Raw genomic sequence first — 15,733 nt, 5'->3', positions numbered from 1 at the left:
GGCAAGCCAGGGGCAGTGCCCGCCCCTGAGTCCACACAGCAGGAGGCTGTGGCAAATGTGCAGGCCTAGGCAGCCCTGGGTGCTTTGCATAGAACAAATGGAATGTAAGTATAGTGAAGGAACACACCCCTGCCAGGCTCAAAAGTCCCTTCAAATACGCAGCACGACCTAGATTTGCTGTGCCAATGCGAAGATATTAACTCTAGTTCCCTCTCTTTCTGTGTCCAGACCCTTGGTAATGTGATTTTGTGGCTCTTCTTATCAAGGGGTCCCCCACCACCTGAATCTGATTTGCTTTGAATGCTAGAATGTAGGCCCCAGAGACTCAGCTTGCTTCTCCCCTTGCCTTGGACTGTGGCCCCACCCTAAGGCTGAGCCCAGGTGAGCCTGGTGGAAGGTGAGTGACCCTGTGAAACAGATCCAGGTCAGTCCTGCCAAGTTCACACCAGAGCAGCCTGTCCCAAGTCAAGCCCCCAGTGACTACAGAAACGCAAGTAAGCCTAGCAGAGATTTACCAAGCTTGGGCCAACAGAGCAGATAACTTACCCACAGACTTGAGGAAAGGTTCAGAATGATCTCCATAATGAGGCAATATCTAACTGATATAACAACTATCAAAAAGCCAAGTATTGTACGTCCTCTCTCCTAAACATTGAATTTAGGCAATAATTGCACTCACGCCTCTGGGGGACAATACTGGTGGCCCAGGGACATGGCCCCGGCAGGCTCATCCTTGTGAGAAAATGGCAATGGCTTAGGAGCCTTTCAAGGGCCTGGACTTGAAGGCTCAAATGAGGTCCATTGGCTCTGAAGTACAAAACAAAGGAAAACAAAGCAAAGCAAAACAACCTTGCATAACGAAATTAAGAAACGCTTCATTAAATCCCTTCAAAACATAGCATTATGGCAACCAGTCAACTGCCACTCGATTAATCTGTAATCATGTGGACTGAGTAAAATGGAATGCATACAAGCCAAGGGAAGAATTTCTCCTTATTAAAAATCCAAAATTAAAAAAAATCAAGAAAATCCAAATGATTATCTTGGTCACATCAACAGAGCCAAGTTCCACTATATATATATATATATATACGAAGAAAAAGAGTAAAGTTTTCAGAGAATTTCATGGCCCTTCTCAGCAACTGTCTAATGTGGCTCCTCACACATTTCCACATCCTCCATGGGCTATGGCCCCTGAGGACAGAATAGCACCCAGAACCTCCAAGGATCTTGCATCGACTCTGGGAAAGCAGCCTCATTTTTCAGATGGACTTAAGAGGCTGAGAAGGCCCCAAGGAGACCTTGAGTACTCGTGTGAATCCAGAAATACACAGATACACAGACACAGACACAGACACACACACACACACACACACACACACACACACAGGGGATGGACAATTGTAGTGACAGGCTGAGGCCAGCTGTTGGTGGACAGGCATCTAACACAGCCTAGGAGCCCCACATCTCAATTGCACAGCCCACACCGTGCCCTTGTGTGTAGAATGGTCTGCCCGCTAGCTTGCTTTGCCTCAACTAAAGGTCTATATGGGTTCAACATCACCATGTCTTTGTTCATTCAGCAAACGTGCTTGGGGTATAATAACCACATAACAAGTGCTATTTGACCCAACCAGGCCGGGGGAAGGGGGTGGCAGGACAGGGAGAGGAAGAGAACATTCTAGATAGTAAAACCATCTAAGGTCACGAGATGGACAGGAACTCAAGAAACTTCAAAGTGTTGGTGTGGCCAGGTGATTGTGAATATTGGGGTTGGAGAGATGGACCACACAAGAACTCGCTGCTGCAGAGAATCCACAATTTTAGCTCAAGAATATCTAAGAAAGGCTTTTAGCTTTAAACATTGACTTAACACTTACCAAGAGAAAGGTAACTCACCTCAGACCTCACCCCGCCCCAGTTGTGAGCAAAGAAGTATGGCTGATATCAGTAACTAGAGAATCTTCATAGCTACTGAACGTATGCTGGTGTGTCTTTATCTCCAAACTCTACCTGTGCAGAGGGCTTCCTGATCCCCTATCCAAAGATGAGTCCGACAATTACTTGAAAAATGTTTCTCCTGGTATTTGACCCAAGCAATTGAAGACACTTAGGGGTCAGCTTTGAATATCCTGGTGTGACTAGTTGCTGATGAGTTTCTTGGTCACCCTAGGGACAAAGTCTCTCTCTCTCTCTCACTCTCTCTCTCTCTCTCTTTCTCTCTGTCTCTCTCTCTGTCTCTGTCTCTCTGTCTCTCTGTCTCTGTCTCTGTCTCTCTCTCTTTCTCTGTCTCTCTCTCTCTCTCTCTCTCTCTCTCTCTCTCTCTCACACACACACACACACACACACACACACACACACACACACACACACACACTCAATGACCATCGACTTGTACTTACATTGTGATTCTTGGTGACAGTCCCCACCAACACTTCCAGAACAGAAACTTGAGTTTTCCCAGTGAGTGAGTGATCTCTTTTCCTCACTTATAACATTAGCTGATTCTTGGACCATGAGACATGGAGTGAGAAATGAACAATGTTCCTGGGTCTTCTCTAGTGAGAAGCACCACACAGACATGTGCTTGGAAGGAAGTATCTGAATAAGGCTGTCAAGATGTATTTTTTGTTGACAGGCTGAAAATGGATGAAAACAAATTTCTCTTGAAAAAAAGCACTTAATCCACTTAATTCAAGACAGGACTGATGTCTTAATCAAGACCCTTGGGTTAGGAGGCACCTGCAGTGAGCCCTTGTCACTCACTTCCCCTTCTGGGAAGAACATTTGAACTGATGGAGTACCAGAGCTCAGGCCAACTCTTGCCCTGTAATTCCCTTGCCCAGTGATTGGTTCTGGAATGGGCACATGACCTAGACTGGGCCAATCACAGTGGAACCAGACTCATATAAGAACAACTGAGGACAAGGCTTTCTCTTTACCCTTGGATGTGAAGCAATAAGAACTGGTAATTAGTGGGTGCTCTGTTAAGCTAGAGGGCAGTGCCCACATTGGAATTGTTATCCAATTACACAAACTTAAGTAGCTGGGAGCACTTTGCTGAGAGGAAAATGTATTATTGCATGAAATCCAAATGAAAAGTGTAACCAGCCAGGCGCTGGTGGCTCACACCTGTCATCCTAGCGACTCAAAAGGCTGAGATCTGAGAATCATGGTTCAAAGTCAGCCTGGGCAGGAAAGTCCATGAGACTTATCTCCAATTAAGCACCAAAAATAACTGGAAGTGGAGCTGTGGTTCAAAGTGGTACAATGCTTGAGCAAAAAGGAGCTCAAGGACAGCTCCCAGGCACTGAGTTCAAGCCTCATGATTGACAACTAAAATAAAAAAGTATAACCAGTCCTTGCACAAATAGAGTCAGACATCAAATGTTATCAAGAACTGCAGAAGTCCCCCTTCCTAACTTCTCTCCTGAGTCTCCCTCTCTCCCCACCCCTGACCAGCTCACTCACACAACCCACTTCTAAACTCCTGGGGACAGTCTTCTCCGGTTTCCAGCCCAGGCTCAATTAGCTATAGCCAGATTTGTGATGTTACGCGATATGAATTTTATCACAGAGATTCAACCTGGAGATGGATGGAATGGGGGGTGTTAATTAAGTTATAATTAAGTTATTTTAAAGGGGATTATAGGCACATCGGAATGTCTCGTGGATGTGGATGGAACTTGTCTATACTATTTTGAATTAGGAAATGATTCTTCTCTTGGTAAAAATATGCAAAAGCTATTCATATGAGGTAGGGATCCAGTGCTTCTGAAAGTAGCTGCTGTCTTCCTAGACAACCAAAGAAATTAGTCTCCTCTGAAGGAGGAGGAGCTCTGGTGAGGGGACCTGCACTGAACAAGGAAGAAGAGACAAACTTTTTCTTTCTGTTTTCAATGACTCCCACTGCCCATTCCCATATTATCAAAATTGAAGACAGGAACCAGCTCCGGACACATCACAGGTAAGGGGAGAAGCTCAACAACTGTCAAGGGCTTCTGTGCTACTCTGAAAACTTCCTTATCTCCTTTACAGTAATAATGTTTCCACGCCCTCTCACATCCTAACAATTGCTGTCCATGTCTACCTCCTAGCTGGGTGACTTTAGGGACATTATTCCACCCTTTGAGCCTCAGGTACTTATCTGTAGATAGCAATAGTGATAATTAATAATATATACCTTAAACCTGACAAAGTCTATCAAAAGTTACTGATGCTTTTGCCCTTTCACACTTCCAGAAATCTATCCTAAAATAGGCCTATATATGCATGAAATGAAAATCGTAGGCTATTCACTACAATATTATTTGTTATGGCAAAGTATTGGAAATAACTCCATTCTCTATCTACAGGTACCTGTTGAATAAATCATAGTCTTGACTCCCAGTGGGAAAAAATGCAAATAGTTGTAAAAGAAATAATAATAACAAAGTCTGTGTGCTAATATAGAAAAATCTCCTGGATGCCTTTAGAAAAAACACAACACTCAAAACAATGTATAAAAACAATGTGTACTTGTGATTCAATTTAAAAAAACGTATTTGGTCTTCATATCTGGTTCCTAGCAAGAGCTCCTTAGCCCTTGGAAATAAGTAGTCTTTTGTACAGCAATGAAATAACTCCTGGGAGTGGGGGTTAGAAACTTTTGGTATGGTATTTGTCACCAGAAAGAACTTGATTAGGGGGTTGGAACTTTCCGTTTCCTCCCCTGAACTCTGGGGTTCAGAGTTCAGTCATCAGTGGACAACGGCTTATCAATCAGACCTATGAAGTAAAACTTTCATAAAGTTCCTAAGCATCAGGCTTCAAGGGTCTTTTCTGTTGGTGACTAGGTCAATGTGTTGGAAGTTCTTTCCTGGTCTGCCATACCTCATACAACATATTTCTTTCTTATGGCCACTAGTGAATGACAATCCTTTCTAATAAAGCTAAGATGACATTTTTGTGTATAATTTTGTGTTTTCCTGAGTTCCTGAAGCCATTCTAGTGAACATGAGAGAGGGATGACTAATGGAACAAGTTGGGAGTCAGCTGGGCAGAAATGGGGGTTTCATGGAGACCCTATCCATGGCTGGTGTCTGCAGTGGGGGCAATCTATGGGTGTGAGACTTCAATTTGTGGGATTTGGTGCTAACTCCAGGCAGATAACATCAGAATTGATTGAATTGCTGGACACCCAGCAGAGTTGGAGAATTGGTGTGGAAAACCAGGATGTGTTTGGTGTCAGAAGAAAAAAAAAATTCAGCAGCAGAAGTGGTATCAGAAAAAAAAAACCAATGTGAAGTGCTAACTTCAGCATAAGAAAGTAGGAAGAAGCAAGACTAGGTGTTGTATTTGCTCATACTTGGACTATAAAATCAGAAAGGATAGACAAAAGAATAATAAAAATGATGAACTTGGGTGGCAGGGAAATGGGGTGACAGGGGAAGAGGTGTGGGCAAGACATGCACACAGAAGTTTCTGGAAGTTTCAATTTTTGAATCATTTTACTTGTTAAGTATTTTCATCAAAATTATCTCCTTCCTCTAGATCTAAAGTACAACCGGACATTGATAACTTATACTGGATTCTAGGCATTCCCAAACCAACAGTCAGACTAAAGGGGGATACTCTTAGGAAAGGAAACCAAAGAAGTAATTCCTCTGAACATTTAAAATGCTACTTATTTAAAATACTATAAAGAACAGTTTAAATGGAAACATGGGATATTTTTTGTTGATGGTGGTAGTGTTATTGTTGTTGTTTATTTTTTGTCTTTTTCAGGGGCCAAGGGAGGAGCAGAAAGGGAGGGAGGAAGGGTGAACAAATGCAGTCATGGTATAAAATATACACAATGTGGAAAGTGTAACTGTGGGCATGGGATGGGAGGGGGAAATGGGAGGAACAGAAGGAAGGGTGACACAGTCCAAAAATGAAATTTAGTCATTACTGACTTATGAAATGGTAGCGCCTCTGTGCAACATCTTAACAATAAAATATTATTTTAAAAATACCTTTTTACTAAGTGTTATCAGCCTTAACTGCTCACTGTCACTTGCTAATTATGTAACAATGCAAGTGAACATTACACATATGAGTGAGGAAAAACTTTGTGTTTTTATACTGGGAGATTGAAAAGATGCTGCGTACTCTGTTATACATTACATTCTTCACACACACCTTACATGTGGAGAATCCTAGCAATACCTATGAGTTCACTGATGGTCAATTTATTGATGGGGAAATGTGCTCTTTTAATAGCCCTGAGTTTTCAATACTAAAGTCAGGCTCAGAGCAAGAGAACATTATGAACTGGAGGGTGGCTCCAATAGTAATGGGCCTGCCTGGCAAGTATGAGGCCATGAGTTCAAACCCCGGTACTATCCAAGAAAGGAAAAGGAAACATTACAATACACAAGCAAAAGAGAAATGGAGAAAATATATACCTTAAGTTAAATTCAAGTAATCATCACTAAAAGGCCTCAGAAGGGCAGAGCAGCCCTGTTGGGTGAGAAAGCCCTAAGTCTTCCACAAATAACAGGGAGAGGGTCCTGAAAAGTGATGACCCATGCTAGTTGGTACAAACTGAAGAGTAAATGTTATCCTACCCTGATTATTTTCCACTGAAGCTGCAGAACACCAGAGATTTTTTTAAAAAAAGCATTAAAGTCATCAGAAAGAAAAGAAAAATGGCCTACAAAGGAAGGACGGTTGATTTTAGAGAAGGCTTTTAAGTGGCATCAAAAAAGAATGGGATAACGTCATCAGACAACCAAGGAACGATAGCTGTCAACCTAAAGTTTTATCCCCAGCAAAACTATCCATTACAAGGTTTAAGACAAAGATGGAGCCATTCACTACCGAGTGCTTTATGGCAGAGGTGTTGAGTTGCAATGGCTGGCCATCCAGCCCACTGACCGATGACATCTAGGTGAGATGGAAATTGGACAGTCACATACTGACTGTGGTGATTTTCCAGTTACATGGAAAGAGTATTTGTAACAGCAATGCCAAGATATTTGCTGTGTATGAAAATAGTAAATATTTACTAATAGTGACACAGCAGGAGAGCCAAGTATTTTAGAAGGAAAAATGTTTCTTGTTTACAATGTGTACTGAGCCCTGCTCCTCCCTAGGATTCTGTGGGCACTGAACCCTGTTCTTCCCTACGACTCAGTGGGTATATTCAATTAGCACTCCACATGGCAAAACAAATGCCCTACTCCGTGGCCCTCAAGGCCTTTGTCAGGGGTCAACTCTCTGGGAAGTTCATCTGCAGTGCCACTCTTCTTGTGAGAAGATGGTGGGAAGAAGTTAGAAGGCCTGATCCAGGGCTGGGTTGAGAAACAGCAAGACAAAGAACCTATCAAGGCACCAACCAGCCATTCGGAAAGTGAGTTGTAGAAACTCTGCTCACTTCAGGTATGCCAAGAGGGTTCCAAATTCACAGGAACCCTCTTGCCTCACAGCTCATCTTCTGATCCATCCTTCAGGGCCCTTCCCCGTTCTTTTCCAAGCCTCGGGCTCTACCCCTTATTTGGGCTATTCCTCCCAAGTGTCCTGACTTGACTGGCTCTTACTCAACTCCTCCAGGAAGTCTCCCCTGGCTCCCTGGCAGGGCCAAGGCCCCTCCTTTGGTAAAAATTTCCTTGGTACTATCTCATTTTATTGTGAATTATATAGTCCCTATGTTGAGTGAAGGTCACCCATCTCTGTGTCTCTGTGTCTGACTCTTCTCTCTTTCTGGGGTTGGTCACTTCTAAAACCAAGATAGACAAAGGGAACCCTTGCTATGCAATTCAAGGGAGAAGAAGAAGCAGGAACCTTTGTTATAAATATCCCCTCCTGTGAATAAGAAGAGGCTGTGAAAAGGGGATTATGGGCCTATGAGGGTATCAGTCTCCACATGTGGTGTTGAAGGCTGAGCAAACTGACCCCTGGTGGCTCCTGTTATGTGAATTAGCAGGAAGATCCACAAGATAGATTCATAGTAGCCAAAAAAAAAAAGATGGTGGAAGTGGAGGGACAGAAGAAGAAGGAAAGGAAAGGGAAAGAGGAAGGCTGAGAGGGAAGCAGCAATGTCAGTGGTATACCCTCCGCTGTCCCATAGGATTGTTTTTCTCCACCATGAATCCCTGACACATCTACCTTTTCCACTTCTCAGCCCTGCTTCTCTCATTTATTGAGGACATGATTCTAGAATGCCGGGAGGGTTAACGAGAAAGGCATGCCAAAAGATTGTTATGTTCATTCATTCTGGCCCCTGACAGTTACTGATTCTTACAATTTCCAGGCACTAAGTACCATCCACATCTCAGCAGTTCTGAGCATCCTTGCCAACAAAGAAAAAAGAAATTGTAGATTCAGTGACAGAAGGGCTCAAGTAGATTTATACTGTACTAAACAATAGGTAACTGTATGTGCTTAAACTTTCAGATAGAGTACTTAGGAATTTGCATGTAAGATTTGGAGTTTGGGGGAAATTTCTAGGGAGGAGAATATTGACTACCTTGACACATTTCTATAAACCAAAGTAACTCTCACTTTGAAGTACGTCCTTGACTCCAAAGCAGGCTTCCATGTGCAACTTTCCATAAAATAAATAAATAAATAACAAGAACTGGGACTAGTTCTGAGCAAGTTTGAAGATGTAAATACTTGATTTGTTCTCTTGAAAAAGTTGTGAGGTAGTCAGGGCTGCTTACATTGCGGCCATTTTGTACATAAGGAAACTGGAATGAGTGAGTATAAGGTGGGTGCTATTTAGAAGTTGGTAGCAAATCCAAGTGTCCAGACTCCACAGCCCTTTTCTGTATACTTCCTGAAAAGGCTGCTGGGGCATGCTCAGAAGGACCCTGCCTCCCACCCCTGCTGCTGCCCCGGCCACATGGGCACACAGAGCCTCCTCTCCGCCCTTCATCCCTCAGTGAGGCCCTGCAATTTCTGCAGCTGGTCCTGTTCACACTCCGTAGACAGCCTGTACATTACTCTTCCAGGCACCAGGAAAATTCATCACATCTCGCACTTGATACTTGGATCTTCCCCACTGTCCACCCTTGCTCTTGGTGCCTACAGCCGCTCGAAGGGCTACCAGCTTCCAGCTCTGTCGGTACCCCCCCCCCACCCGCCCCCAGGAACACCAGCAGCTCCTGCTGTGCCATTTTCCACATCCTGCTGAATAAATTAGTACCCAACTCTCAATTCATCAAAGTCAAAACTCTCTAAAATGAGTTTAATTAAAAGAAGAGGCTCTTGGGTTTTCTCAGATTGGATAGTGATCAAGGCTACTCGGAATATTGGATTTATCTTTGCTCTTTGGCTGAGTCTCTGCCTTTGTCTACATGTTCCCGTTGAAGGTCTCTAAGTCAGAAGGGGATAGGGAGATTGGAGGTGGTGGAGGGAGAGAAAACTCACTCCCTGTTAGCATCCCATCCCAGACAGATGTGTTGAGAGGCTTAAGCATGCCACCCCATGGTGACTTCAAGGTCCCCTTTCCCTCCCCCAATGCCCCAGTGCAGTGTTGGGGGTGAAGTGACCTGGCTGTGTGAAGCTACAGTAGTAGCAAGGGAAGGTGCCAACCATCTCCCCACACCCCCTCTGCCTGCCTGCCCTGAATGTTTTCTCTCCTTTGGATGGTCCCCACACCCCACTCCTTCCTTAATATTCAAGCTGCTCCTCATCTCACTCCCTAATTGACTTTAGGTGGATTCTACTTCCCAAATTCTCACTCCCACCTCTCATCTGCAGAAGGCCATGAAAAGCTGATGTGCAGCCAGGCACCTACCAACAGGAAGGAAAACCCCACAAATCAGAGCAAACTTTCAGACTTTTTTATTATTCATTCGACAGCATTTTCTCAGCATTCGCACCATGAATGAATTTCTCTCCGAGATACCATCTCCCTGCTGTGCCAAACAGTGCGCATGCCTCTTCAAAAATAATTCCAGCTCTAAAGAATATGAGCTTGCATTTAAAACACAATTTACAATCTACCTATCTGTCTATCTATACATATACATACATACATACATTTATATATACAGTGACTTCACGTATAACAGAGCCTATAAAGGAATTGAAGTAGAGAATAGTTCCCCAATAAATAGTCATTTCTCTAAACTATACAAAATCCTGCCAACAAACCACTCGCTTCCACCTCCTCCTGATAGATACACACTTTTCTCCCTGTAATAACGTACAATAGTCCTCAAGAGGCCAGTGCTTTGCTCTGCACCACCCAGCTTCTCCATATGTGGCCTCGGCACACATTCAAAGCAGGTTGTCTTTGTGCTATGACCAGGTGGGGATGTGGGCCGCCTCTCCTTGCTTGGGCCACATGAAAACAACTTTACACAGCCAAGTCACAGTTGCACACACTTGCTGTGAACTCAGCGTGGCAGAAAAAAAAGCACAGCTGAAACAGATTTTGAACCATCAGGAATTCTAATTCCCAGTTGTTGCCAACTATATAGATGAATAGGAATTCACATAATTTGCAAAGAGTTGGTGGTTTATTCTGAGGCCACTCTTCAAAGATCCACATTTATTTGTGAAAGCAAGTGTTCAACCAAAGAAGCCTTGTGCTTCAACCAAATGATCATTCTAACGTGCTCGGGCTCAGGGTTACAGGGTGCAAGAAAACATCCATAGGAAACACATGCCTGCACCGTGGCATGCCCGGCGCTGGATATCAGAAAACATTTTCTCCCTCCCCCCCCCCCCAAACATCCAGGCTGCTTCTTTTTTTTCCTCCTCCTCCTCCTCCTCCTCCTCCTCCTCCTCCTCCTCCTCCTCCTCCTCCTCCTCCTTCTCCTTCTCTTTTGAGATGTAGTCTTTTAATGAATCCCAAGTACAGCTGAAAATATCTAAGTCCTCTAAGCTGCTAACTCATAAACTACGGCTATGATCCCAGTTTCAAGCTGATGCCTGGCATTCTTACTAACTCACACATACCGTGCAGTCTTCAGAAGTTGACAGACACATGTTTATCTTTGCAAAGGGCCAGCCTGGTGTGCACTTACTCTCCAAGAGGAATCATGTCAAAACCCACTAAGTGGAGTTCCCACTCACCATACCTCTCTAAAACCAATTTCCTGTGAAACTGGAGCCGCAGGCATCTGGCCCTGGGGCACATCTGGGATCATTTTACCCATTTAGGAGGCTGGGGGCATTTGGATGTGGGCATTCATGGAATAGAGGAAACTGTTAAGTAGGGCGGGGGGGGGGGTGTCTACTGGATGAGTGATCTGCCCCAGGTAAATTCACTGTGTCTACAAGGGTGGATATCTGAACTATATAGGAATAATAACTCCTTCTTGGAAGAGATGGAGGGTCGACAGGGACAGCGAGGGCAAAGTCCACTGGGGATCAGCAGCAGTGGAGGCCGCCTAAGGTCTATGTGCTTTGTTGGCCTTTGACTTCAACCTGTCTCCAGCAAAAGGGACAAAAGAAAAGAGAGGTATGTTAGTTAGGAGAGTTGCTCTCCTTCACTGGGAAAGCTGACTCTGGGTTGGCTGTCCCCTCACCAACACCTCTCGGAGCTGCCAGCAGAAAGGGGGGGTTGAGCAGAAAGATCCCAGCAGGGCACCTGGCAGAAGGCCTCTTGTAGCCCGGCTCCAATTCTGACTATCACCATCCAAGGATGGTTTAATAGCTGCACTCATGAATGTGTCTCTGGTATTTCTAAACTAGTCTTGCAGGAAGGCAGGGACTGTGGTATCATGAAAGACTGCTCTTCCAGGAGCTTCATTGAATCATAAAGTCCTGGAAACCCGCCTTCCGAGGCCACACCTGTATACCTGGCCAATTTGAATTGCATCTTAGAAACAGAAAGGTAATGACAAACCATAATAGCAAAATCCTCAAAACCCTCTGCCTTTTCTGCACCAGGTTCCCTTGCTAGCTGTTCTAGGGATACACCCAGGGCCTTTGCACTTCCTGTCCCCCCCTGCTCTTGCTCATCCCTGTGACTCACCCCTTGACCTCTTCAGGTCTCTGTGCCAAGGTCACCTGGCCAATGATTCTATTCCTGGTTGCTCAGTCACAAATCACAGCCACTCTCAACCTGCTGCCCTGTCCTCTGCTGCTCACCTACATTGTATCTATTTCTTTGCTATCTGTTTACACCACCATTTAAGCTCCTTGCAGACCCTTTGTGGTGTCCCCAACAGGGAGAACAGTGTCTCCACAAAGCAGGTGCTTTGCTGAGTGAGTGAGTGAATGAATACATGATGGAATGGAGGGATGGTTTAATTACGTCCCACCCTCATTGAGAGTCTTAGTTTGGAGTAAGGCAGAATGAAAAGGTCAAGTGGAGGGCAGCTGGGGTCTGACTCGCACTCCCCTGGGAGACCTGTCCTCTGCATCTGCCCCGCCCCCCACTCCCTATTTTTATTATGGATGCTGACAGATCCCTCTCCAGACCACCAGAAGTGATCAGCCACCAATCTGGAAAGCCACCTGTACGCTGGATGTGGTTTAACCTCCCTTCATAAATCCCTGAAGGGTTCCCAGCTGCCTTTGGGCCATTAAATGACCATGAACATAGATGACCATGAACATAAATGATTACCATGAACATAGATGATTACCATGAACATTGATGACAGTGAACATAGATGACCGTAAACATAGATGACCATGAACATAGATGATTACCATGAACATAGATGACTCTGAGCATAGATGACAGTGAACATAGATGACCGTAAACATAGATGACCATGAACATAGATGATTACCATGAACATAGATGACTCTGAACATAGATGACAGTGAACATAGATGATCGTGAACATGAACATAGATGATTACCATGAACATAGATGACTGTAAACATAGATGACCATGAACATAGATGATTACCATGTACAGAGATGATTGTGAACATAGGTAACTGTGAACACAGATAACCGTGAATATAGATTACCATGAACATAGATTACCATGCTGTGCAGATGCGCTGGCAAGTCATCAATAATGATTTCTGATTGACAGAAGGACAAATAACCCCAGGTTGGCTGAAGAAAACCCTCAGGATTACTCATTCAAAAAAAAAAAAAAGCAGCTAGGCGCCCGTGGCTCATGCCTATAATCCTAGCTACTCAGGAGGCTGAGATCTGAGGATCGAGGTTCAAAGCCAGCCTGAGCAGGAAAGTCTGTAAGATTCTTATCTCCAATGAACCACCAGAAAACCAGAAGTGGTGCTGTGGCTCAAGTGGCAGAGCACTAGCCTTGAGCTGAAGAGCTGAGGGACAGTGCCCAGGCCCAGAGTTCAAGCCCCATGACTGACAAAAAAAAAACAAAAAACAGCAAGTTTTTTTTAAAAAGAGAGAGAGAGAAAGAGAAAGAAAGAAATAGAGAAAAGAAGAAAGGAAGGAAGGAAGAAGAAAGAAAATAAATGAGCTGGAAAATCAGAAGGACAGCTCAAAGGCTGTCTTCACCCCTGCCTGTGGGAGCTCTGGGAAGTAGAGCAGCTGGCTTGGTTGGGCCCAGTGACGTCCATGCCGGGCATCCCTGCCTAGAACTAGATAGAATGCACAGCAGGCTCAACAGGGCCATGGATGTGATGGGGACTGTCCCCAGCTTCAGCTTGTGCTGTCTCCAGAGTCAATGGGCCCCCAAATCACTGTCAACTCTGAGTGCAGCTCTGGGGTCCCCATGGCTACTGTCTGATCCCGGACACCACCCATGCCCTGTGAAGGAAGGCACCCACGCGTTCACCTTTGACGCAGGCCTCTGCGGGCCCCACCAGCCTTCCCTTTCTTTTCTTTATCTGCTTTTTTGGCTTCCCTGGAGTCACTGTGGGGGAAAAAGAGCTGATTTTAATGAGTCAGCCTGCATTTCCATGTGGCTGTTTTTTTTCAGTGTCAAATTATGACTTCCTCTTCCCCACCAACGAGCACATTAGCACATTCCCCAGGGACTGCATCTCAGGCACGGATCCCGAGCGCTGAGCGCTTGGTGGGTGGGTGGGTGTGTACAAAGTACAGCACACACTCCCCGCTTACTCATCAGATGTTTCCAAGCCCAGGAAGAGGAGAGAAAGTGCTGTTCATGCTGGGCTTTCCAGACAGCAGGCCCTAGAACCCGGTGGCTGTGGACCAGTCCTGCTGGGGCTCGTCTGTCAGGAGGGATGTGAGAGCCACATCCTCAACATGAGCCGTCGGGGGTGGGCTGGAAGGGGATGCTGCACATGGCTGGGTTGTGGAGTCTGGGCACAAAATAAAGGGAGGGAGACAGAGACCACTGGCAGGACACCTGCCTCATGAACCGGTCTGTAAGGAGGTCAGCCTGAATCTGGCCCAGGCTGCTGCTTCACCTGCTAGAATGACTCATGCCTTTACTAGGTGGCTAGAGCAGACAGACAGGACCCCCAGGTGCACAGGGCCCTGCTATCTACGGGGAAAGGGGGCAGTAGGGCCAGAAGGACCAGGTGCTGTTTGTGAAGAAGCAGAAAAATGTGCATTTGGGAGGCTGGCTGGGTCTACCAACCTTCAAAATGGACAGTGTGTCTGGATCTGTGCAACCTGCTGCTGAAAGTCAACATGGAGGCAAAACAGACAGAGCTGTGCCCATGCATGCCTCCCTCCCAAAAGGCAGCCCACATCGGGGATGTTGTGCTGCCCAACCTCTAAGACAGGAAGGTCAACAGCCTCTGGGCTTGGTAACCTCCTCCTCCTGGGCAGCCAGACCTGGTTGAGCCCCTCTGCAGACACCTTCAAGAGGCCCCCAGGCTGGCAGCGGATGGGTCTGGCAGCGGATGGGATTCATACCTGACACCCAGGGGGCGCGTGCAGAAGCGTCTGCATGCCCGGTCATCTCTCCCAACACAAGCACAGCGTGAGGGGGTCTGCGTGGAGGGTGGGGCGCTCCCTGGAATGGTCCCTGAGGAGCGTTTGCCCCGGAAACTTCCTCTGTAGTTGGAGAGTCCATAGGGCACCGTCTGCCTGCAAAGCACAGTGAGTTCAGGGCAGCAGGGTCTCCTCCCGATACGGACCTCCGGGGCCCCCGGGCCTCCTCCCCTCCTCCCAACATGGACCTCCGGGGGCCCCTGTGTGAGGCTTGGCAGGGTCTCCGCCTCCCCCTACCCCAGCAGAGCACAAACCACACCAGCCAGAAGACAGCCGGCTCCCCAGCCCCTAGGCAGCAAGAGAGGGTGGAGGGAAGGATTGGAAAGACAGGGAGGAGGACGGGTCTCCCACGGGCAAGGTGCCCCTGTGCCCCGGGCTCCCCAGCACGTGGCAGGGTTTCAGCCTTTTCTAGATCAAACCAAAAAGATGGATCCTTCAGGGCAGGCTCCTATCCTGGAGAGCCCATTCAGGGCCTCCAGCTCGCTCCCTGCAGGAGAGAAATAATGAAGAACAGTTGGAGGGTCTCCAGCTTCCCACCGCCCCAGTTCCTGACAAGAGCATCCGGGTGACCCCAGGCTGGCCCCGCCCACCTCCCCAGCTCCAGCACCCAGGCCTGGGCACCTGGACTTTCAGACCGCTGGACCCATGAGGCTCCGATAGCCAACCCCACTGGGGGTGCTATCCCCAGCAAGTCGACCACGAACTGAGCTTCTTCCAAGGGCACCGAGCAGAACTTGCTGTGTGCACAGAGACGGCGATGAACACAACAAAGGTCATCAGGAATGCACCCCGGCCTGTGGACACCACTTCCTCAAAGACACACACATCAGAAGGAACACTGTGCCCTCCAGGAGGCGGTGGCGCAGGCTTGGCAGGGTGGCTGAAGCCCGAGCTGCTCT

General features: G+C 46.5%; 1 protein-coding gene across 4 annotated transcripts in view; it reads right to left on the bottom strand.

Moving 5' to 3' along the window:
- The window catches only part of Edn3 (endothelin 3), a 46,187-nt gene that overhangs the window by 14,968 nt on the left and 15,486 nt on the right, over window positions 1-15,733 (bottom strand). The window contains exons 3-6 of one of the 4 annotated variants that reach the window (XM_069990145.1): window positions 14,757-14,930; window positions 13,705-13,782; window positions 12,927-12,967; window positions 11,389-11,406 (exon numbers count right to left, since the gene is read on the bottom strand). In XM_069990145.1, the coding sequence (XP_069846246.1) occupies window positions 12,955-12,967; window positions 13,705-13,782; window positions 14,757-14,930 (265 nt within the window). In that variant the 3' untranslated portion in view covers window positions 11,389-11,406; window positions 12,927-12,954. Of the gene's footprint in view, window positions 1-10,790; window positions 11,407-12,926; window positions 12,968-13,700; window positions 13,783-14,756; window positions 14,931-15,733 lie in introns of those variants that run through there. The other 3 variants (XM_069990144.1, XM_069990143.1, XM_069990146.1) reach the window with 3 other exon arrangements.

This window comes from Dipodomys merriami, unplaced genomic scaffold (assembly GCF_024711535.1).
Source record: "Dipodomys merriami isolate MVZ:Mamm:240054 unplaced genomic scaffold, mDipMer1.0.p SCAF_39, whole genome shotgun sequence".
NCBI classification, from domain to species: Eukaryota; Metazoa; Chordata; class Mammalia; order Rodentia; family Heteromyidae; genus Dipodomys; species Dipodomys merriami.
The sequence above is the reverse complement of the archived record's forward strand: the minus strand, read 5'-3'. Positions and strand labels throughout refer to the sequence as shown.